The 22,536-nt window shown below is 47.3% G+C and overlaps 4 protein-coding genes across 4 annotated transcripts; 2 read left to right on the top strand and 2 right to left on the bottom strand.

The window, feature by feature from the left end:
• Positions 1 to 401: 401 nt before the first annotated feature.
• LOC131210995 (Bardet-Biedl syndrome 2 protein homolog) lies at positions 402 to 5,023 on the bottom strand. Its single transcript, XM_058204330.1, has 11 exons — positions 4,898 to 5,023; positions 4,467 to 4,650; positions 4,279 to 4,398; positions 4,103 to 4,212; positions 3,565 to 3,970; positions 2,933 to 3,487; positions 2,285 to 2,391; positions 1,995 to 2,204; positions 1,729 to 1,892; positions 1,314 to 1,462; positions 402 to 502 (listed from the first exon to the last, which is right to left on the bottom strand). Exons 1-11 carry the CDS (start codon positions 5,021 to 5,023, stop codon positions 402 to 404), a joined length of 2,232 nt encoding a protein of 743 aa, XP_058060313.1.
• A 491-nt stretch (positions 5,024 to 5,514) lies between these two features.
• On the top strand, positions 5,515 to 6,610 carry LOC131210401 (CDK-activating kinase assembly factor MAT1). The gene is made up of 2 exons (XM_058203642.1): positions 5,515 to 6,401; positions 6,472 to 6,610. The coding sequence occupies exons 1-2, from the start codon at positions 5,554 to 5,556 to the stop codon at positions 6,566 to 6,568; spliced, it is 945 nt and encodes a 314-aa protein (XP_058059625.1). The 5' UTR covers positions 5,515 to 5,553; the 3' UTR covers positions 6,569 to 6,610.
• Positions 6,611 to 7,087: 477 nt separating this feature from the next.
• On the top strand, positions 7,088 to 7,598 carry LOC131208040 (uncharacterized). The gene has a single exon (XM_058200683.1). It carries the CDS (start codon positions 7,122 to 7,124, stop codon positions 7,596 to 7,598), a length of 477 nt encoding a protein of 158 aa, XP_058056666.1. The 5' UTR covers positions 7,088 to 7,121.
• A 96-nt stretch (positions 7,599 to 7,694) lies between these two features.
• Positions 7,695 to 21,143, bottom strand: LOC131212418 (ITG-like peptide). Its single transcript, XM_058206277.1, has 7 exons — positions 20,991 to 21,143; positions 18,108 to 18,285; positions 15,678 to 15,798; positions 11,591 to 11,780; positions 11,217 to 11,265; positions 10,993 to 11,049; positions 7,695 to 10,850 (listed from the first exon to the last, which is right to left on the bottom strand). The coding sequence occupies exons 2-7, from the start codon at positions 18,267 to 18,269 to the stop codon at positions 10,791 to 10,793; spliced, it is 639 nt and encodes a 212-aa protein (XP_058062260.1). The 5' UTR covers positions 18,270 to 18,285; positions 20,991 to 21,143; the 3' UTR covers positions 7,695 to 10,790.
• Positions 21,144 to 22,536: the final 1,393 nt, after the last annotated feature.

Raw genomic sequence — 22,536 nt, 5'->3', positions numbered from 1 at the left:
TGACTAACAGACCGCCATCGTGGTGTCTCCGTGGTGGCTGCGACTAAAACCGACTACACGACACTGATTTATTTGTCGTGCGAAAGCTCTTCCATTCGTGCAGTTCGCGTAAGGCGCGTAGGACGTGGATCTCTGGTCCGTGGAGCTCCGATGTCGGATGTGGACCGTGGGCAGGATACTTCCGAGTCGCCACCTCCGAGATCGATTAATGCGTTCGATCGATTACCGATCTTTGCCAGCGAAAACGCATCCGTTCGTTGGTTAATAGTGGCCACTATGAACCGCCAACAATTTATACTTCATCAACCCAAGAGTAGCTGCCCCGACCATGAGGACTGGTGCTTAACGATCGCCCGTTGGTGGGTGATTTTTTTGTACTAACGGACCACAGGCGCCCGGCTTTACATTTCACCCAGCTCAATGATCTTAAGTACCGCGTCGATGTTGTTCGTCTTAAGTGCTTCCTTGAACCTGCCGATCATTCCCGCGGCGAAGGTGCCAGCTGTAGGGAGCAGAAGGGAGAGAGAATAAATGGCCACTTGAATCGACATACTACACTTCTGACCCGGTGGAGTTTTTTAAGCAAATCGTCAATAAAACACTGAACGTGAGTGACGAAACGGAGCCTCGAATGGAATGTAGGTGGTGCATTTTGACTTAAGCGATCGAAGGTTCCGAATGACGGTTCCATCCGGCGTGACACCGTTGCGTGGGACTCTTGCCTTCTGTTGTTTAAACCCCTCGCGGATGGCACCGTTTGTTTGTTGGGGGAAAGCCGAAGGCCGAAGAAAGATCATTTCAATTCCCGCGGCCATTAAAGTTTGCAGTCCATCAGTCTACCGCTACGGGAAAGTCAGTTTGGGTCCAATCTTACGCGAAATTTGATTAGTCACGGCATTTCTTAGAGAGTATCATCCACCGGGACAGTTGAGCACTTAAGCAACCAGAGTCCAGTGACTCTGGTTGATTGGTCCACTCGACGCCCGTAGTTACTTCTTCAACCCTAACTCGTAACAAACGACCGTTTGTTCGCGGGTGGAATGCTACGGCGCGGGCTTGAATTATTCATGCCCATGAAGTCGTTTCACGACAGTCAGTCTCCAGTTCGGAGTTGCGGTTGCGCGGACCATTCGGCTCGGACGGAAGAGTAAAACGGTTGTTTATGGTTTCATCGTTCATTGACGTTTTTTTTCATCATCGTATCGGCACATGCCACCTTTCCATTCACGTGACAATGAGGTGTTAAAACACCTCCAAAAAGTGCGTTAGGGTGTCTGTCCACTGTGCCTCGTAAAGCCGTGAGTCTGTCTTACCTCTCAACCTTGACGCGTTGTACAGAATTCCGTGGATGCGCTTCAGCGTTTGCTGTATTTCGTTCGTGTTGGCCAGGCGGATTTTGTAGCTCTTCACCAGATCTTCGTTGGTAGCCATCATGCCGTTGTGATGCTTGATGACGTCCTCCCTACGATCGGAGAGGTGGTAAACCGGTATGAATGCAGTTGCGAAAAGAAGAAGGTCCAGCGCGGAACGAAGTGGCCCCGGACTGGAGTCGTCAGACATTTTTCAGGATCATGACATCATCGCAAACAACGGGCAACGACAACAACGAGAAACGGCAAATGGTGGGACTGTGAAGTTCCGTCGATGACGCTATCGGTTACCGGGGCGCGCTCTTTCCTCGAAGGTTTTTTCTGCTAAAAATTCACACTCCAGCGGCCAGCAACTCACCCATTGTAGTACCGTGCATCTTCGGCCCGTATGAGATGGCTCTTGATTTGGTTCACATGTTCCACGATCTCCGAGTTGATCTGCTTCTCCGTTTCCTGCAGACCACGCAGCTTGCCGAAGAGCTCTTTAATTTCTTCGTACACGACCGGGAAGCAGGCGACGGACTGTGGGACGGAAGGGAATCAACTTTACTGCCGGGCCACTTACTCCAATTTCTGCGCCAGAACGGCACTCGAGCACAATTAGTCCATTCATCATGCACTTACGTTCAGGCTGTCCGTGTTCAGAAACTGCGCCAACGACTGTACGAGGTCACCGGCGAGACCGATGTCCTCGGTGTAGAAGCGTGTCTTGCCGTCGTAGCTAAAGTGCAGCCACACGCTCTTGCCCGTGCGGAGGCTGATGAGGTTGAGGTGCAGCTCCGTGGCGTCCGCGTCTGCTGTCACATACTCGATGTCGGACGGAAGCAGGAAGTTCTGGCGGAGGATGGTATCAAATCAACGCATTAGGTGCAACTTCAGACGGTGCAAATTGCAATCAGTGGGCACCACCCTACCTGGTTGACCCAGATGCAAAGGCGCTTCAGACGTTCCGTGATCCGAAACTCGACGTAACACTCCCCCGGGCCAACGGGCTTCGGTTTGGGCAGGCTGTTTATGTAGGCTGAATCGTGCGGAGCGGAGAAAAGGATAAACCGGTGCCGGTAAGAAAGCTGCATCGGATCGTTCCCTTTCGGGTGGGCGATCGTGTACGGGTGGGTAGAGCCACACCATACTCTCCAAAAACGGGCCACGACAGTGCGAAAACCAATCCCTCCGTATGCATACAAACGGTCCGAAAAAAAAGGTCCCGCGAGCAGAGTAAACTTGTTCGAAACATGTTCTTGCACTTTTTGTTATGTGAACCACCGCCGTATTCGGGTGGGGTATTTGCATTTTTCGTTTACTTAAGATTTACGGTCGCCTACGGGCAGACTACGGTCACTGTGAGCGTGGCACTAGCACCAAGAAATGTGAGTTTGCTCGAATGATGCCGCTTTTTTTAAAGGTTGAGATAAGGGACTTTTTGTTTCTGGAGAGTCAGCCGGTCATTGCAGTCAGCAACGAGCTCTAAAGTGAATGATTCGATATAAAATAATAAAATTTTCACAACTCCTGGATGTGCTAAAATAACGGGTCTACCGCAGGAGGACAGCGTGACTTACAGATACTTTTCGGTGATCCCGTTAGATTGTGAGGAATGGTGTACATCGCAAACTTGGGCAACTGGCGGGTGAGTTCGAACACGTGAAACTGCACACTGTTCGGGTACCCGACGAATGCCTTGATGTGGATGTCCTGCGCATTGTCCTTGACGGTTTTCAGCGGTATCAGTATCCGCGACACATCCTTCGTCAGGTGTGCGATCAGTGTTTCCTCTTTGAACAGTTGATCGGCAAAGATCAGCACCGCCCGGATCGTGGTGGAATTGTTCGTCGACACCGTGATGTCAATATTCATATCGCTGCTACCGTAGCTGGTCGAGATGCCGATCTGGAGGCGCGTGTTCGAAGGTATGATCCCAACATTGTCCGGAACACTCTGCACCAGATTGCTTTCGCTCGTGCTGCCAAGTATCTCTTTGTTGTACTTGATGTTATTTTCGTAGTGCTTCAGTTCGAGCAGAAGTTTTTGCTTCTGCGTCAGCAAACTGTTCATCTCCTCGTCGGCAATGTTGTGCAGCGTCAGCATATTAACGCTTGGCGTTGTGTAGCCTCGTACTTAATCCATGTAGTAAACAAAAGGAAAGCAAACGGTAACATTAAACGGGTTTCTACGGGGTCCGCATAGTTCTTACTTTCTCCGTCGGCGGTAACGATGACGAGATCCAGTATTCCGATTCCCCGGTAGTCGTTGCACGCCATCCCGCACACGAAGTCGTTCATCTTCATCTTAAACCACACATTACCGCCACGCGGATCCCGGACGTCCACCTTGCCGCTCTTCCAACCGACGATCATCTGCCTGCTTTCGCAGCCCAAAATATCGTACGTAGCCATCGCCGTGGCCCGCGTCTTCGACTTGATGCGCCACTGGCGCAGATTTTCCTCAAACACTCCGATCGTACCATTTTTCACGCTGTACATAAATTGCCCCGGCCGAAGTGCAACCAGATTTTGGATCTCGTTGCCCTCGGCGAACTCGTGCAGAAGCATTTCCTGCTTGTAGATCCGAATGCATCCATCATCCGTGCCAATCACGAGCTGGGAACGATAACGACATTAGACAGGGGGTGATGATAGCTCACAGATGCCGCCGATATCGACGTTTGATCGAGGGCCAAAACGTTGTTTGCCGGACTGGCAAAGAATGCGGCTGACAGTTATCTGTCCTACCTCGTTTTGGTCATCCTTATCGATGTCGATTAGCAGCACTGATACGACGCTGCCGGCCGTTATCAACCAAAACACTTCGTTCCCGTCCTGGTCGTAGCCTCGGACAACGGCTAAGAAATTGTCGGCATAATTAGTAGCGTTTTTTTATTCATTGCACCATCGGGACGAACAAATACCGTTTCCACCAACAATCAAGGTGTTGCCCGGCCGACCAGCATAGGATCCGATCGTTGCCGATCGAACGCCCTCGTGAAAGTCTCGTTGGAACATGTTACAGTTTTCATCCACATGGTACGCTACGGGGGGAAGGAGAGAAAATGCGGATCAACCCAATGCCCCAAACGCGGCGCACGTGCTGACCCACCTAAAACGTGTGAAGGACTTCCAATCACCAGAATGTCACGTTCGTCGTCCTTCTTCAAACGTCCGGCCACGATGGCCCGTATCGGAAAGTTCATGTTGAGCAGTGCAAAGTCATTTTTGATTTCCGAAATCGAAAGTTTGGAGTTTTGCAGCCCGTATCGTTTGTGCGGCGTGTGTATTAGGATCTGGCGGTGCGAGGTACGTAAATCGAAAGCGAAACGTTTGAGCGAACGGTTTCAAGTTCATCGCTCGTCGATCGACACGATCGTGACAGGTTGGAGCGATTAATCGAACGATGCGGGAGCGGCGCTTATAAGGATTGTTGAATGAGAACTACTTTTTGCATACCGTCCATTTTGGGGGCACTTCATTTATGAAGGCACCACTCACACTAAATGATCCATGGCCGACGGTTGAAGATGTGATACCTACCTTATCCGCGGTGGTTACCATCGTGAGACACGAATGGATACCGTCGTACTTTCCGCATGTCACTAACTTTTCAAATATTTTATAATTCAATGAAAACGAAAACACTGGCTTCGTGGAGATATCCATGATAGTAAAATCTAAAGGCACGCTGCTGAGCAATGTCGGCAATGGGTATGTGACTTGTTTGGGAATTTTTCGCTTTGATTGTTTGTGATTTAACATACTCCATGGTTACAATGGCCAAACGATTTCGCTCATGCGTATGAGAGACGCACCTGTTGATATTGAAATGCAACACGAACGCCGTGTATTTACGGTTGTATTTTACGATTTTTCGATTTCATTGTTTAGTGCTAGACTATTTTTTATGATGCAAACACATGTTCATTGTGGCCGTAGTCACGTGTTCCACAATATTTCAATATAAAAGCCTTAACGAGCTATTCGAAAATGTATGATGAAATATTTCACGACATAAATTGTGACAGCTGGTTTTGAAAAAGCCATATTTTCTTGCATAAGCAAAAGAGACATTTTCTTTTCTTGCCAGTTTTCTTGTCAGTTGGTTTGTTTACATTCTCGCGCGGAATCCTAAGCTTGGTGTTAGTATAAGGGATAGTTTGTTAATTTATTAAACGCTGCTGATAATAAAAGCCATGGACGATCAGGTTTGTCCCCGTTGTAAAACAACAAAATACCGCAATCCATCGCTCAAGCTGATGGTCAACGTTTGTGGCCACACACTATGTGAAAGCTGCGTAGAGCTACTGTTCCTAAAAGGATCCGGGTCCTGTCCCGAGTGCGGTGTGGCGCTGCGAAGAAGCAATTTCCGGGTGCAACTATTCGAGGATTCTAACGTTGATAAGGAGGTGCAGATTCGCAAGCGCATTCTGAAGGATTTCAACAAAAAAGAAGACGATTTCGCATCGCTCGACGAGTACAACAACTATCTAGAGGTGATCGAAGAGATAGTGTTTAACCTGTGCAACAACATCGACATCATCAACACGAACAAGCGGATCGAACAGTTTAAGCGCGACAATCGCGACGTAATTCTGAAAAACAAAACCAAACTAAGCAAAGATGAGCTAGAGCTGGAGCAAATCGTAGAGCTCGAGAAGGAGCAGTTCGAGCAGCGGCGAAAAGAACTAGCGATGATCGAGGCGGAAAATCGGAAGCTGAAAACGAAAAACAAGGAAGAGCTGATCGATTCGCTGATGGCCAGCTACGAGGATGCTAGCGCGATAGTGGATAAATTTTCGCAAAAAGCTGAGCAAACCCAGATTCAGCTATCAAAATCGATGGCACCACCGCCGGCACCGAAGCAGACACACTTCTCCTCGGGTATCGCGACCGGCTTTCAAGGACAGCACGGGTTTCTGCCGGTACCGAAACCGGACGAGGGACCACTGTACGTGTACGAGGGCCAAGAGTTTTCTTCGGATGGTCTTGCACCGCCTAGCCTAGCCGAAGTGATCAGCAATGGATATATTAGGCATATAAGGTAGGTGGCGTTCAGTTTCTAACTGCTAGAAAGTGACCTTTTCTAAATTGGTTGTCCTCTTAATTTGCAGAGCTGAAACTGTATCTGAAAAAACGGGTGGATTCCAAACAAACGTGTCGTGCCTCCGAGCCATACAGGAAGCGTTGGCTGGCTTGTATCATGGTTAAGTTTCACTGTACCGGATGAAGATTGCAGTAGAATAAAATATTTTTGTACCTTACATTTCGACAGCCTCGCGTTACATTTACCACAGACCGATTCAAAAAATTGCCAAAATTAGATTATTTGCGTTATGTATAAAAAAACGCACTGGCCGTTTCGTTCTTGCGAAAAACGATGCCTACTATGGCAACAGCCAGTACGAGGCTAAATAGAAACAGAAATTTCAATAACAGTTTCACCCGTTGCCACTAGCAACGGATATTGAACTTTCATCCCGTGGAACAAGTCGGTAGCTCTCTGAGGTTCTGAATAGCCAGCTAGTGTCCCTGAGCTGGTGTCTGAAAAATGTACAAATATACAATTTCTACCCCGAGGCGTACGAAAAAAGAAACATGTGCAAGCAAAGCACACAGTTCCGTCGTATCAGAGGGCCTGGCGGATAACAGTGTCCGGCAACAGTTTCGTTCCGACCAAGCACATTCAGCATTCGCCAGTTTGCGTGAAGCTAGCCAGATGGAGGCCACCATTTCGGGCGAGGGAATTTGTGTTAACAAAACGATGCTTTCGATCGACGATAGTGACGAGATACGCGAGAATGAGCTGATGCTGGAAGAGGAAGACGATATTGAGCTTACGAAGGAGCTGGATTTCGGTCAAACATCTCCACCGCTGTTCGGTGATTCACCGATGAAAACGTTTCTTGTGGAGGGCAAATCTGCGACCGGCGTATCTAACGCTCCGCCAACTTTGTGTGCGACTACGGAAGTAGCCACGGCTCAACTGAGTATCGTAGGTGATTTTTATGCGCCGTCGTTGCTGGAAGCGTCCCAAAGTGTTTCGCAATGGATTAGTGCCGGGTTTTCGCCGAAAACGGCAGGTGAAGCTTCTGAGCCGGCCGCGAAATGCAGCGAACGCGATTGTCAAGCACAACGCCAATCCATAGCCTGTGCGATCGAAGAGCTGACCACGATGACGAGTGAGATGCAGCAATTCATCCAAGCATTCGAGGCAAAACATTCGATAAATAAAAACTAGAAACAAAACTCTACCAGAGTTTTAAAGCCGCCACCTTTTGGGACTCGCGGTACGGATTTCGGATAAAAGAAGTGAAACAAAACGCACCGATTCAAGAGATGTACACACATAGTTTCTATTTGTTCTTCAATCATATTTCTATGACTCTTCAATGGGTCGTCGTTTCAGGGGGCTACGTTGCATGCACAACATAAAAAGGACAATGGACCAAATGCAGTCAACGGTGATGCCTTTACCCGGTTCTCGCAAACCATCTCGCATAACTGAGGTGCTGATCTTTCAATAATAAAGCGATTTTAATTTAAAAAAAACATCGTCTTGGACATTATTCTATTTTTTTTGCTGTGGCTATCACTTATAAACTCTCTCCAGTTTTGATCTGCTCGAAACGAAATGAAACAAGTGCACGCAACGTAGTGCAAGGAAATGTTACATTTTGATTGGGTTTCTCTTGGATCGGGACAAAACCGGCATTCAACCGGGTTCCGCCGATAGTCTAATTCCTGTTAACAAGAAGTACGTGGTCTTATGTCGTAGTGTTGTTATTGATATTGTTTGCAAGAGATGCATGCTGACACTCTCCTCGGATGCGCAGGCTGCGTTCCGCTCCGTGGATAGATTGTTAAAACTCTGCGTTCTGCTGATATGTATCTGGTGCCTTGGCCAGGCTAGTTAGGCTACTCTAGTTCTACTGCGGTAAGGGTGTCTGTAGAAGGTGTGCGGGCTTCCACTGCGGGATGTTAGGATTCTTATATTTGTACACTGATATGTCATTGATCTTCACTGTCGTTACAATCGAAGGGCTCACTCATGATCATAATCAATAGGGATATGTACTTGATAGTCGGATCGGTTTGTGTGGCGTGACCCCCTTCGCTGGGCGGGTTCATTCGCCGCGAACGGTCGGTGCGATTGCGATGGACAATCGACGTTGTTGTTGTGTTGTGAGCCTCACCCTTGGCAAACTGGCGGGGTGGGCGCCTTGCGAATGAACGCGTTCCGCAAAGGAAATCACGCGGGGACACGCGGGCTGGGCGAGTCCTTTAATGGGCTGGTTCGCTCTTCATCCCCTCGGAAGGCGCGGACGCACGGACAGGATCGTGTTTCACTCAGCAACGTTTAGTCGTCTTCGAATGGAAATATTTGCTATTAAAAATTTGGATCTTTTCTCCCGTTCATAGGCGTGCCGTGTGGTGTTTGTTTAGCGAAAGTTTGGCTCCTGTCTAGAGGCTCGGGTCGTAAGGGGCCGTTCGTGAAGTTCCGCGTTCCGTAGCGCAGGGAGCAAAGGTTGAACGGTACCCCGATTAAAGGCCCCCGCTGTCCACGAGCATTGCTCTGCGTGTCCCTTCCGGTTGGGTCGAGTTCTCGTTGGAAATATGGTTATCATAAGAACTTTTCTTCTCCTCTTCATACATCTCCCACCAACAGTAGGGTTTCTTCGTGCTAATCACTATCCTTTCTTTTGTTTCATTTCTTTGTTGTTGAACTAGATAAATTGGTTTTGAACAGCTTTCCATTGATTCAACCATAACTTCTTCTACTGTTTGTGTGTCGTGTTGTATAGAGTAGTGGCCATGTTTCACTCACTTCACTCGAGTCCGGTACTCCAACTTCGAACAATCGCAACTCGCTCTTTGCGCTTCCGAAACTATGCTCGATCGCCATGCAGTAGCAACTTTACATTTAATGTATGTAAGGATGGGTTATAAGATCAAAATGCCTCAGCCAGTATGAATGTAAAGTTTTTTCTGTTTTTTTTTCATTGAGTTTTTAAACGTTTTCTTTTCTCGCTAGTTTGTTGGTAGTTTTTCTGTTTATTTTGCTTAGGTTTTTGACCGCTCGGCCGGTACCGGATCACCGGAAGCGGACTGTAGGATTGTATTTCTTAGTCTACGAAGTGGGGCGAGGGGATTGTTAGCAGATTTGGATTTGATTTTTTAAACTTTCTCCCGCCCTCCAACTGCCACCATCGTATGTATATGTATATATGTATATATTTAGTATATTGTGTGTATAACGATATGTTTTCATTGCATAAGAACCGATTATATCAGCAAGGGTATTTATTGTATTGTTTTCAATCAATATTATGCATGTATTTTAATTGTTCACTGTAATGGACGAAGATTGTGAAGCTAGCTTCCGTCGTATCACCCATGCCGTGCCGCTTATCGTACAAGCCGCCGAGTGGGGCAGTTAGGAGGACAACATGCCGCGTTGATAAAGTACCGATAAATGTATCTGAATCGGAATGTATATAGTGAATAATGGTAACAACATCTGAAGTAAGTCACATCGTATCGAAAAGAGAATTACAATTTCTTAAGATTCTTTTTGTGTTGCGTTGTGTGAAAAGTTCGAGTGCTATACACTTAGCGTCGCCCCGTAAGTGGGACATTGAAGAAGTTTAGTAGTAAACAGCGATTCATTGAAAAATACCACGACCTACATCCGACAGGCATTTGTAAGACCTTCCTCGCGCTGGTGGCTCATGCTTTCGGTTCGTTTCTGTCCCTCATTTTCGTCAGTTGTGGAATGCCAAAACAGTTTCGAAACAATCCGTCTCTCTGCGAAAGTATCGGTTGGCTTAGCTGTGCTAGATCCGATGATCTCAGCGGGCAGAAATCAAAGCATTTTTTTGGCGAATGCGCATTTAGCTGCATCGCCCTGTAGTTTTTTAGGTGAACAATTATCAAACGGTAGTAAAATAATGCTTGTGTAAAACTTGTCTCACCATCGTGCCTGTGTGGTTTTAAAATTCTCGTACTTCATGAACGTTTGTGTTAAAATGCTTAACCGTAAGCTAAGGACAATCAGTGATATGTATTAGTTGTGGGTTTATCATGGCTTTCGCATTACCTTCCCGGGATGCACCGGCAGGTATGCGGCTTCCGTAGTTCTATTTGGTTTCGTACATTCGTCAGTTCAGAATCTTTCTATTGGGTTCAATATATAGTATCTGGTAGTGTTCCGGGTTTTGATTCCGTGCTATAGAACTGTGTGGGCTGTCAGCTTTAAATGAAGCATGTTTCGTTTCAATTTTCGTACTTCTTAGCTGGTGAAGATTTCTCTAACCAAGCGGTAATCTTTTTACATACTCATCACAAGAGAGAAAACTTATGCTGGGATCATAATGTGAGAACTAATGATAACGCCTGTTGATCTGTTTGCGTATCGGTGGACATCAGGCGCTTAGTGCTTATTGTAGATGATACGCTTCTCCCCGGCGGTGTGTTCAATCTGATGCTTAACCTGTGGGAAAACAGGGAGTATTAGGCCGTCACCGGTATAAACTTTTTGATTAATTTGCCGCAAGAGCTTACAAAACTATTTCAAAATTAAAGGCGATAATTGTGTAACATAGTGGCAACATCGGCCAGCTCCAGCAACTTACCTGGTCGGCGGCGACCGTCCCGATGCAGAGTAGAGGATCCTTGAAGTAGGAGCAAACCTGGGAAGCACAGGAGAAAAAAGGGTGCTAAAATCACCACAGAAATACATAGCAAAGAGTCTGCCCATTCAGCTCAAACACCACTCGGTGGTCTCGTGATGAAGGTTAATGGAGCCGTTAGCTTAGCGGGGGGCCATACGCAACGGAAGCTAATCATTAAAGCTTACCTTACGGGGCACTTGTCGATGTCTTCTCTGCACCTGGCAGCAGAGACCACTGGAAGACGAAAGAAATGAACGAGAAGCAATGTAATAAATGTAATGACGAGCTGGAATCGACAAGATACTCGGATAGACGCTCGCCTTGCTTCTGGCGGGCAAGCTACGGCGGTAGTTGTCGGAAAAGGATTTATCGGCTAATGTGTCGTTTCGTCGTACTATCCTTTACCGGTAGGATTGCCCATTCGGTCTTATCGCTATTATCGTCTCAAGAAGATGTCATTATAGAGAAACAGTCTTTCGTGCCATTATCTGGATAGTCGATGTTTTCGTGACTCTTTAAATAATACCTTTCTCAACACGATACGATCGATGGCTCTTACCGTGTTATATCACAATCGCTGGAGGAGATGCAATCTTCACCGTACTGCTTGGCCACGATTGTCGGTGGTCGGCAGACGCTGGCACCGCTCAGGGCGGAAATGTCGCAGATGAGCCCGGATTCGCAGTCAGAGTCGTGCCGACACAGTTCGCCATACTTCCGGCCGTACATCGGCATGCACAGGCCTTTAACTGGAAAGAACGGCGAAGCGTTCGTTAGTGCTATTTTCTATTTGTTTTAATTAAGTTTCAAAGAAAACCAAGAAACAATAATGGCCATTTGCTTTGTTAGCCATTTCCGTTCACCATACGGTTCGTTACGTTGCTATGCAAATACTCTGGAACACTTGAGTACTGATGGTTGTATGCGATGACGATGATGGCCAACTTGTAAAAAAATGCGGCGAATCTCCACTGTATGTGGCTAGCAATTATGAATTCATATTCTATTCCATGCACTCTGTGCCGGAGGAAGGTGCTTAAAAAGTCCGGGAAGCTTTTAGGGATATTGTTAGGGCTTCCGGGGGCTTCCGGGGGCTTCCGGATACCTTACCCACACGCAACACGCAAGCAATAAACATTTTGTTCAGCTGGAAGGATTAAGGTAAAAGTTTTAATACACGCGAACACGTTATCTGTGGAGCAATTTATTTGCGCACCTCCACACACCGCTTAATCTGCCGCTGCCGGATTATGCGAAACAATAACTCCAAACATAAAAACGGTGAAATTTTAATCATACATAGAATTGAATGATAAAATTCATGATTGCGATGCCCCCGGGTGGGCGGTTTTTAAAATGGGATACATTTTATATCCTGCCAATTTCCATGATTGACCAACGGAACAGGGGACCGAAAAATTGTCACCTCCCGGTGCACACGGGATATGATTGTACTGACGTCCCGCACAGCACGGTTGATTTGGGACAGGCTGTAGCAGTTGGCGATTGATAAAAAAAGGGCGGCAAACGCTGTCCGTCCCAGCAGGACCGACGCCACGCCGGGGCGCTATCGATCATCATCGATGGAGACGCCTGGTTATCGGTGTTTGACGAAGGTCGCTTCAGGAGGTTATTTTTAACCTATGACAAACGGAAACCGTGACCGGTAATGGTCACGCCCGTGAATGTTTCCGATAAATATTTGCAACTAAGCAGTGGGCAGCCCTTTTTCGAACCACGGCGTCACCACGTGCGTCATATTGCAATTAACTCCCGGTGGGTTGTAAAAACATGTTGGATTGACGTCAAACTCTTGGTTTGTTGAACTTGGTTGACGGTTAACCTAATCAATGTACAATCGCAACGAATTTCTTTTTACATACAATCGGCAACTACCGGTTGGATTCAGCGACGACAAAGGCTTCCGTTTTTCAATTCCTGCCCACGAAGGGCGTAAACCCTTCATCGGGCGCTTTTTTGTTCCGGATGAAGTGATGTTGAAGGAAAAGAAAAGGTCTCTCGAGGGCTATGGCTATGGCGAGAGCAGCCATTGTGTGTATCTTCGGCGGCCGTGCACATCACAGGGGCAGTGATGCTTGTAGTTGAACCGATTCCTTGTTGATCGATGCCCGGTTTGCCCGAGTCAATAGAACCAGAGAGGCCCGAGAGGCCCTCCGGAAGGTGTACCCATTGTTTCGGTAAACTTTTCTCCGCTACCCGCTCCAGAGCTCCATCGTTCTTCTCAACATATGTGGCCCCGGAACATGGCAAAAATAATACAGACAACTGTAAACAGAAAGAAAGGAGGTAGAAGAATATGTACAAAAAAAAACATTTCCCCAGGGTCTTGTTCTGAAGAGGCCACAACGGCCACGAGTCCTTCGCGTCGGTGCGGTAAGACCCATAAAACATTCAACCGTACCGCGCCGTATCTAGCCAGTTGGAACCGGTTCCGCAGGCCCCTGGCCGGATCGAAACTGACAGCAGAAGCAGCACACCCGAAGGCGGCAGTGTCATGTTTGTACTCGTCGTGTACCCCCCGGCCGACATACGTGTAGGTTGCCCGTAAGACCCACGACAACCGCACGTATAACACCAATAGAGGTAATTTTGACATTCGACGACGACACCGCCGCTGGCCGGGGCGGAAATTTGGCCCGAACAAAGTGAAACTTGTTCATGTTCTTTTTTGTGCTTTTTTTGGCCCGGTCGGTCCGCAGGACGGATCAAACTAAGCTCGGCCAATTTGACATTTTGCCGCAAGATATTTATGAAGTTACCCGAACGCTTGCAGATGACACCGCGGATGAGAGAAGGGTACCCATTCGGTGGTTTCCATGCTGTAATTTGATCGTCTGACTGGTGGTGGGTAGTCGGAAAAGGATTTTCAACGAACGGGTTTTCTTACAATTTTCCGGGGTCCTATTGCAAACCCTTTAGCGGGTACCTTTTTTGCCCATTCTAAAGAGTTTACAAGTTATTCTAAAAACAACGGCCGAAAACCGGTTTCAATCCAAGGTCAATCCGGTGCTGTCACCGCGGAAACCGTTCGATTTTCGACCCAAACCTCCCAGGCCGAGCTAACCGGGGACATCGATTATAGCCTCGACCCCGGAAGAAGGGCGTCCATTTTCCCGGTCACCGCCATCACCGGTGGAGATGGAGGCCAAATCAATGCCAACAACGAAAAGATGACGACTAAATCCACCGTGACGGGTTTTCTCTCTGCCATAAAGTGTTCTTAGGGTAGTATCCCGACTCGACAAACCCGTTGAAGAATGTCCCCGTTAGGAGGGAAGAAAAAAAGGAACGGCAGCCGAAAGTATGATGAGTGATGGAGAAAAGCGACAGGACGAGAAAACACAGAATGACAGAGGATTTTCGGATCGACCTTCCCCGGCCCGGGGAGATTAAGATTGAGGTTTCGTGGCTGCCAGAAGCGTCTGGCGTGAGTCCAGGCGATAAGTTGCGCGGGTCATAAAATGTTGTAACAAACAGAGCCAATAATCCAATCGTTGATGGAACGGCTGTTCCGTAGCATTATCCAGTCCGACCTTTTTCTATCTGCTCCAACGCGCTTCGGTGGCACAGATTCTTCTCCGGCGCCAGTTTGAAACGACCAGCGTGGGAGACTGTAGACCAGGGCCCCAAAGCTGCCCCAAAGGACACACAACTATGCAGAAGAAAAGGTATGGTTTTAAGTCAAAATGTAATTTCATTCTACGTTTGCGGAGCTCCGGTTCTGCTCCGGAAGACTCGCAGCGCTTTTGATGAGCTCTTTCGAGGCGACTGACTTTTAATCACTTTTCCCAGAGCCAGAGCTGAGAGCCGATTTTAGAACCGAGCCCCGGTAGCAGAGACTGTGAGTCGTCCGCTCGTTCGAAAGAAGAAGTTTGCCTGCCAGGTAATTATGTGGCGCGTGGTTCACTTCGACGAAAGTGTGATTGTTGTGTGGCCAGATTTTCGGAATCTAAACCGAAATAACTGGTGGCACTGGATTGTTGTGGTGCCGGAGCACCGAAATACGACACCGGCCAGAAAGCTTCGCCGGTGGTTGTCTGCAGAACGAGTCCGCGAAGAATACCCCAAGCGCAAACATGAACATAAAATCAGTAAATATACGCACACTTCAAAGTTCTGCTCCGCGGTTCTTCGACAAGCGCTAAGAAATTGGTTAAAAAACTGCGTAAAGTACTGGGAAAAGCGAGAAGATGCAATAAGAAAGGGGCACCCTTTGAAAGGGGGTTCACTGTTGGCCGTGTCCTACGCTTTTGGCCGTCCAACCCATTCCGAACGCTCGGTTTGTTTTAGTATTTCGCCCAAAAGGTTGCTTTTTCGCACCCAAAATAAAGCGAAACAGCAGATTGGCGTGTGTTCTTATGATTGATTAATATTTACTTTGCGCTCTTTTCGGGCAAAAACTTCAAAAGGCTTCGGGCGAAAGGTAGAACATAGGCTAAGAATATACAGTTGTTCACCTCCGCCCAAGTATCGGTCCTTCGTGAAGGACATGAAAGGCCGATTGCTGGCCGGTCAGCAAAGAAAATGGCCAGAGCATTAGTATGCGTCATCAATAATTCGGACAGGGTGGACAGCTGGGCATTCACTTATGTGGAACACGTCTAGAAAGGCGGTGCGACACTTACCACCGTCTACGGCTATGCAGATGTATCCAGGGCAGCAGTATTCGTTGGCCGAGCAGGTTCGAGGGTAGCACGGATCCTCCTCGTACCGTGGGCTCTGTTGCTCCTCGTCGAGAATCTCGTTCTGAAATGGAACCGCAACGGCAGGCAGGCAGAGATCGTTAGCCGGAAGCTCCATTAGCAATGCAGTAGATTGAAGATTGTTATGAGAATTGGATTTCGGAATAAATAGGCCATTCAGTATGTTAATCCGTTTGTAAGGTGTCCTAATGAAACTTCTCACGACTGGCTATGTATCACATTCGAGTCATTCAAAAGCCATTAAAGTGTCATTCTTTTCTTCCATTTAAAGTAGAATCACTTAGCCAGTGTTTAGTTGAACAACTTCAACGACGTGTCAACGTGCTCTGTCAAGGACCTACACCTTTCATCGTTCTACCATTTCTGCTTCAGTGAATCGAAATTGTAGGAAATTCTGCGAAAATCTGCTCGACCGAGTTTGTCCCGGTTGGCTTTGCGTTGGGACGCTTTCGGCTCTAATTTCCGATCACGGCAGTCACGTTCACGGTTGAAAGTTTTATGTCGTAAAGTAAGTGCCGAGTTCGGTGAAGGAGGAAGCACATTTCGGCATAGCCGCCGGCACTCGGAATGTTCCGGGCGCGTGTTAAGTCTAATGAAATTAGACCAGTAAATTCGCTTCTGGGGTCGGCCCCTGTAGATCAATATTTATGCGGCACGGTATGTAATCTCGCCAAACAGTGCCACGCCTGAGATTGGCGACGCCATATTAGTTCCACCGTACGTTCCAGCGTACGTGGGGCCCATTCGCACGGAACTCGGGCACGGAGCGAATATTCCAAAATATGAGGCTTGGTGAAACGCTCGCATCGTCCACCGTCGGGGTCGGGGCACAGAATCCTTACTGCGAATACGTTCGTGTGGTCTGTGGTAGAGATCAAATTACCATGTAAATGCTGTTACGGTCCGTGTTTTTTCGATGACACTTTCGGTTTCGGCACGCATTCGCACTGTTTGGCTCCGTTCCGGATTTGGTAAATTAGATGAAAAGTTGCCAGAAATGTTGGCGATAGTGCGTAATTAGTTTTCACCAACCCAGACCAGGTCGGTCACCGAGGCGTGGACGATGGCGGTGAATTTACGCGTCGCAAAACACCCAAATCCGGACTCGGACTCGGCTGGCACACCTCACGCGATGGTTTTTATTTGATCAATATGCAGATTTCGGAGCAGATTGTGCGTCGTTTATATTACACACATTTTGTGGCTGTCCGTGGCCAGTGCTCCACGCTGTTTATGACGTGCAGCAGTTTATTGCTTCGTGGTTAGCAATTTTTTTTATATCAAAACGCTGTCCTTTGTTAAATTCCGTAGAAAACAAATCGGAGAGAAAGAGCAAAGAAAGTTATGCGAAGGGGAACGTGGCAAGAATTTATTTAAATTAAGGTCAGCGCCAGAATGCATAATATCTACATTCAAAAATGTTTTCTGTTTTTCCTCCGTTTTTCACTACTAAAATATACATGAATTTTCTGCATAAAAATACATTGCATTTTGCGCTCCCATCGCAATCGTACGCAGCGTATCTTCGATCGTGCTAAGAGCATGATAAATTATGCTCTAGCGTTAACGGTTCACCAACACGCCATCGGCAAAACGGGCAGCCCCGTCCAATGTTGTTACAAAATTCGCGAAAACGCTTTCATACAATTTTTCAGGATATTTTCTTAACTTTTACTCGAACAACATTAACCAACCACCGGAGGTTAAGGTTCTCTTCCGTTATTGCCCACAGTGCACGCACATTGGTGACCGTGGGTCCATTTGTCGTGAGCGTGAGTGGTACTTCCTTTTTCAAATTGCTTCGCTTTCATTGGTCGGAAGTGAAACAGAGTGTGGTTTCAAAAATAACAGACACAATACAAAGGAGGACCATACCGTGGTCAGGAGGTTGTCTCGAGGGATGTTGCAAGGTGTGGTACGATAGTAGCAAATATCTGTCCAGGGCTTCATAACAGCATAAATAGCGGAAAAGGGGTCAACCAGCCATAAAGGTACCCAACAGTAGTCACGGAATAGAGTCGCTGCCCACCGAGCTCGAGGTGACCGTTGGTACGTGAACTTTTTTATGTTTGCCCACATAAGACCGAATGAATGGGCAAGGGTATTCCAAGGGATCTGCGCCACGAACGTGTAATCGTTGAAATACAGGAACTTGGCTTCAGAGTGGTTCGAAAAATCGTTTCACTTTAATCCAAATTTCCTCAACGTAGGTTCTGTCATACATTTAATTATGATGAACAATGTAATCATCTCGGTATCGCTTCTTCTAGTCTTCTTTAGTTTGTGTTCAGGATTGGAAGGGCTAAAATCGGGTAATTTGTTGTGTTCAGAGGTTCTACAGCATAAACGTACCTGAAGAAACGACTGCGGACGGTAGGCTCCACCGTGGCTCCCGTAGCCCAGGTTGGTGAGCATTTCCGGCGAAAACCTATTGAACAGTCCGCCCCACGCGTTCACGCTTCCGCCGAGCAGTAGAATCGCACCGATGGCCATCCACAGGGCAGGAGATTTCATGTTGATGATGATACCGCTGCAAACACAAACAGAAAAAAGAACGAAACAAATAAAGCCATGGATGTTCCCTGCGTCGATGGGAGCAGCGTTTTTGCGGGATTGGATTTTTATCGTGGTCCTGTAGCAAAAACAGGGTTTCGATAACGGACTCGGGACCCCGACGGGACCAACGGCTGGAAACGAACAAATTTGGAGAATGGATTTAATTTCATGGAACGGTGGTTCGAAAGGATAGATGGGCAGAAATGCTGCCTAAAACCTGGCCGTCCGTTCTGGCCAACACGTATGGCTCGTGGAGTTTCGTAATCCATTCTGCTTCGATGTTCCGATTCTTAAATATTCTTAAAGTCTAATTTAAATAATTGAACCACTTTGCTCGGTTCGTTGTGGGAACGTGCGTTGGGTGACGGCCCTGCCAACCGCAATCAATCATCTCTGACTCTCCGGTGCATTTGTGGTTTCGCGTGTCATTTGTGCACTTTCCGGCGAGGCGCATTTCTGTCGTTGTGTGGAAATGTAAATTCGTGTCCCGAACGGTGGCAAAAACAAAAACTCATTTCGCTTTCTTAGAACTCCTAGAACGAGCTGCTCGGATGTCACCCGCGGTGGGCATGGTATTTATGCAAAGTTTATGCAAACGATTCCGGTGCCCGTTGCCCGCAAACTCAATGAACTTGACGCCAGGGTTAGCCAACTCCGTGTGCATGGTGCTTTTTTCCCTTCGTTTCCACAGCAGAAACGGCAAAAGGCGAAAGGTCGTGCCGTGCGACGTGAGACGAGCGCACTCGCTGGGGTCAAATGACATTCAAACGTTTCGTGACACACGAGGACAGCATACGCCGTTACAGCGAACGGTGGGCTGAGAGGAAAAGCGGGTTGCATGCCGCGGCCCGAGGTTGATGTGGGTTGTGTTACTTTCTCCACTGCTCTACGCTGTCCCTAATGGACACACGGTACAGGCGAGAAGGCTTTGTAATGGAAAACACTGAAAGAGGACTCTGCCAGACGCACTGCTGAATGGCACGAAGCAAGATTGCCACGATAAATATTCCAACGGATTTTCAATCGCTAATCGATACTAAGCCCGTGAACGATTGGAAGGTAAATTATTCAAAAGACAATACTTCTCGAGGATTCTCGGCAGAGACGCTATCCAATTCTTCCAATCACAATCTACGGGCATCGAGAATTACGTAAGAAAAGCTCGATTCCATATTTTTTGCAAGGCAATTAAAAATAATTTTAAAACTTCAGCAGTGTCGTAATGGACATTAAACTGTCGCCTGGCGATTCCGACCACGAAGGAACCAACCGGATAACGGTTATTTATCACTGGCGTGAGTATTATGGCCTTGTTTTAATTACAATCCCCGATGGCTCCACACATCGTTCCGCTGCAAATACTCCCCATCCGCACGGTTGATGATTGTTTGTTGACTTCCGCGTGGGAAGAAAGGAAAATAGTAAAATTAACACCTTAACTCCCCGCGGCGGGCACTGGAAAGTTGCCCGGAACGGTGGACTTCCGGCCAGTCCTGTAAGGAACCACAGGGGAGTCAGGGGATCGTGTGTGCAAGCCTCCACCATGAACTTTGGACTTTTGCCGATAAAGTTCGTAATAATAATGGTTCCGTGGATCTACGGGGCCCAGGTGGCATGTTTATCAAATTAAAACTCCCAGCGGGTAACGGCGAAAGAGCTATGCACTATTTATCCGTCTGGAGGCGAGCCTGGAATTCCTTCGAGCACACGGAGTGGGAATATCTTGAAGCGTGGGGCTTCGTAATAGTTTGAAAGTTTGTTCTTGGAACTTGAACCATGGAAAAATTTAACTGAAACAGTTACGTCCAAATAAATCATAGGGGCATAGGAAAAGGTTAACAGACATAATAAAACACTGCCCAAAACTTGTCACCACTAAGTATGATCCTCTTTTAGTTCTACGTTCTAAATCCTTTCGAATCCTTTCAAATGAAAAAAAGTTAAGCTATCGTTAAATGATGATGTTTAAGTACGTGCATCATAGCAAGCTTTGTCTCTTGATTTACTTGAGAAGAGGATTGTGAAATACAATGTTAAGTTACTAATACTGCAGTTGGTAACACCATAATAGTCTGTACGATTGCACAAGCTTTCCCTCTGTTCGAATATTCGATAGATCGACCTTTTCCACACATTCGTTTCACAAATCTCTCACATTTCTCTTGAATGTAACGTTCCGATCAACTGACAGTCACTCTTTTCGAAGGGCACAAGCAAGGTGGAAATCTTCCGGAAATCACCACTTGTGCTCCACTGGCAACGGAAACGGAACGGGGGATATACCGACAAAACGGACGCAAAGCACGTTCTAGCTGGCAAGTATTCCGTAATTGTTACACAAACAGGCAGACAGCACAAACAGGGCCACAAAATGCTCGCCACTCGCGGTGGTACCGATCTCTGTTTGCTTCTTACTTCAAATGCAGAGGAGAAGCGTTCGCCTAGACGACGAGGCCAACTGCGATGGACAAGTTATGAACTACGATTATGGGCAAAGTTTCACTCAAACTGAAACGCACTGACACTTGACCCGATGCTGGCAGCCAAGCACTGTGGAGGTTTTTCAACGGTAGGAGCCAAGGAAACCACAAAAAAAACGCACACCACCCCACGCCACTGGCAAGACTCGTGGCCGTCCCAGGAAATGCGAGGCGATTGAACGAACGCGAGAAACACTACCTTTTGCCGAAACTTTCGTCACGATCCTTCGCTTCGCACGGATTCTGCTCGGTGCCCTAACTGCGCGCCGTGTGGTGTATCCTTTCGGCGGGGCTTTTGCTGCCACCAAACACCTCTTTTGCACACTGATGCCAAAGCCAACCAACAGCCAAATCCCTGATGGCCTTGCGCTCAGGAAACGTTCGGAAGTGGGGGCCGAGTTTTCCGAGCTCTGGCAAACGTACTACGCCACGGTTAAGAGTATACTGGCAGGCTTCGGCGCGGTCTAGAAGGACTAAATTGACCAAGGACTCGGCCAAAACGTGTTTATGTCTTCCCCTGCCATGGGAGGCCCAGGCCGAGAGAGCGAATTGGATGTCGCTCTCCGCAGCTTAAACGAGTTCATGAACGGGATGGGAAAGAGCTTTTCAGTCTCTCGCAAGTTCGGGTTCATTGCGGTGTTCATTTCCTGATTCCAGGCAGCCAAGCTCACTGGCCTGCTTTTTTTTAGGTGCGTTCTGCGATATCGCGTCGACGTGATGCAAGTTTTATGTTGTGTTGGTTGTGATTGTTCGTCTTTGGGGTGTTCAAGTGAACGGTTGTGTTTTAATGGTCAGGACATAAACCAAGCAACCATTGAAACGGTTCCATGCCGGGCGGCACTAGTCAGTTCTCTAGTACGGGTAGCATAAGCGTTAAGAGCCACACTAAAATAAATTGAGAGGAATTTGAACTTTTTAGTTACAATTTTACATGCAGCGATTAAAAGTTTGCCCTCAAACTATCATCGCAACGAGCTTAGCTAACTTAGAAAGGCTTTTATTTAAAATTGGCTTCAAATAGGGAACTTTAAAAAGCATTGTTGCCACTTGATACGGCTACAGTGAGTGTAGGGCCACTAGCATTGTAGTACGCGATTAGCGTTAGCGACACGAGTGCGGCGTAGTTCTTAAGAAGGGGTCCTCAGAGATGGTAAATGAAAGAACAATGACGTCTAATGAGTTCATTTGCATGAGTTTTTGGAGATAATAAAAAAACAAGCACAATGAATCACACGCTCGGTGTGAGCTATCCGAGAGGTCGCTCTTTAAATTGTTTTCCCTAAGATTTTCGGTTGATTCCCCTACGCCGTGGCCACGGTACACGGTGAAGTTCGCTGAAGCGTTGTTCCGTTCTCATCTCCAGGTCTCCCCAGGTCGGTAGCGGGCGGTTTCGTGCGCAAACTCCCCAAACAAACACCTCGGTGCTCGGTGGCGAAGCTAAAATGTTGCTCTCCCGTTCCTGTCCTAGAACTGGTCTCAGGACATGTAAAGCTTGCGAATGATTATTACCGATGACGGCCATGTACGGCTTCGAATGATTGCTGCGAAGGTTCTGAGGCTTCACGGAAGTGAACAAGGAAGTCTCCCGAGATACGAAGATGAACGGAAACTTTGTGTGTTGAAAAAAAAGAAGAACTTCCTGCCGCTTTCTTCAATTTGGATCGAAAAGTAAGAACCACAATTATGAATGATGTAAATCATGATAAAAAAAAACTGAAAAACCCTCATAATCAGAATGGGTGGGA

This window comes from Anopheles bellator, chromosome 2 (assembly GCF_943735745.2).
Source record: "Anopheles bellator chromosome 2, idAnoBellAS_SP24_06.2, whole genome shotgun sequence".
Lineage (NCBI taxonomy): Eukaryota > Metazoa > Arthropoda > Insecta > Diptera > Culicidae > Anopheles > Anopheles bellator.
The sequence above is the reverse complement of the archived record's forward strand: the minus strand, read 5'-3'. Positions and strand labels throughout refer to the sequence as shown.

Bases quoted from the DNA above. Each gene is read 5' to 3' on its own strand.
- LOC131210995 (XM_058204330.1), bottom strand. From the start codon at position 5,023: ATGGATATCTCCACGAAGCCAGTGTTTTCGTTTTCATTGAATTATAAA. The intron at 3,971-4,102 runs GTAGGACAGATA...TATCGTTCCCAG, and splicing joins ATAAGGATGACCAAAACGAG to CTCGTGATTGGCACGGATGA. The intron at 3,488-3,564 runs GTAAGAACTATG...ACATGGATTAAG, and splicing joins CGTTACCGCCGACGGAGAAA to TACGAGGCTACACAACGCCA.
- LOC131210401 (XM_058203642.1), top strand. From the start codon at position 5,554: ATGGACGATCAGGTTTGTCCCCGTTGTAAAACAACAAAATACCGCAAT. The intron at 6,402-6,471 runs GTAGGTGGCGTT...CTTAATTTGCAG, and splicing joins GGATATATTAGGCATATAAG to AGCTGAAACTGTATCTGAAA.
- LOC131208040 (XM_058200683.1), top strand. From the start codon at position 7,122: ATGCTTTCGATCGACGATAGTGACGAGATACGCGAGAATGAGCTGATG.
- LOC131212418 (XM_058206277.1), bottom strand. From the start codon at position 18,269: ATGAAATCTCCTGCCCTGTGGATGGCCATCGGTGCGATTCTACTGCTC. The intron at 11,050-11,216 runs GTAAGCTTTAAT...TGTGCTTCCCAG, and splicing joins ATCGACAAGTGCCCCGTAAG to GTTTGCTCCTACTTCAAGGA. The intron at 10,851-10,992 runs GTAAGTTGCTGG...GTTTTCCCACAG, and splicing joins GGACGGTCGCCGCCGACCAG to GTTAAGCATCAGATTGAACA.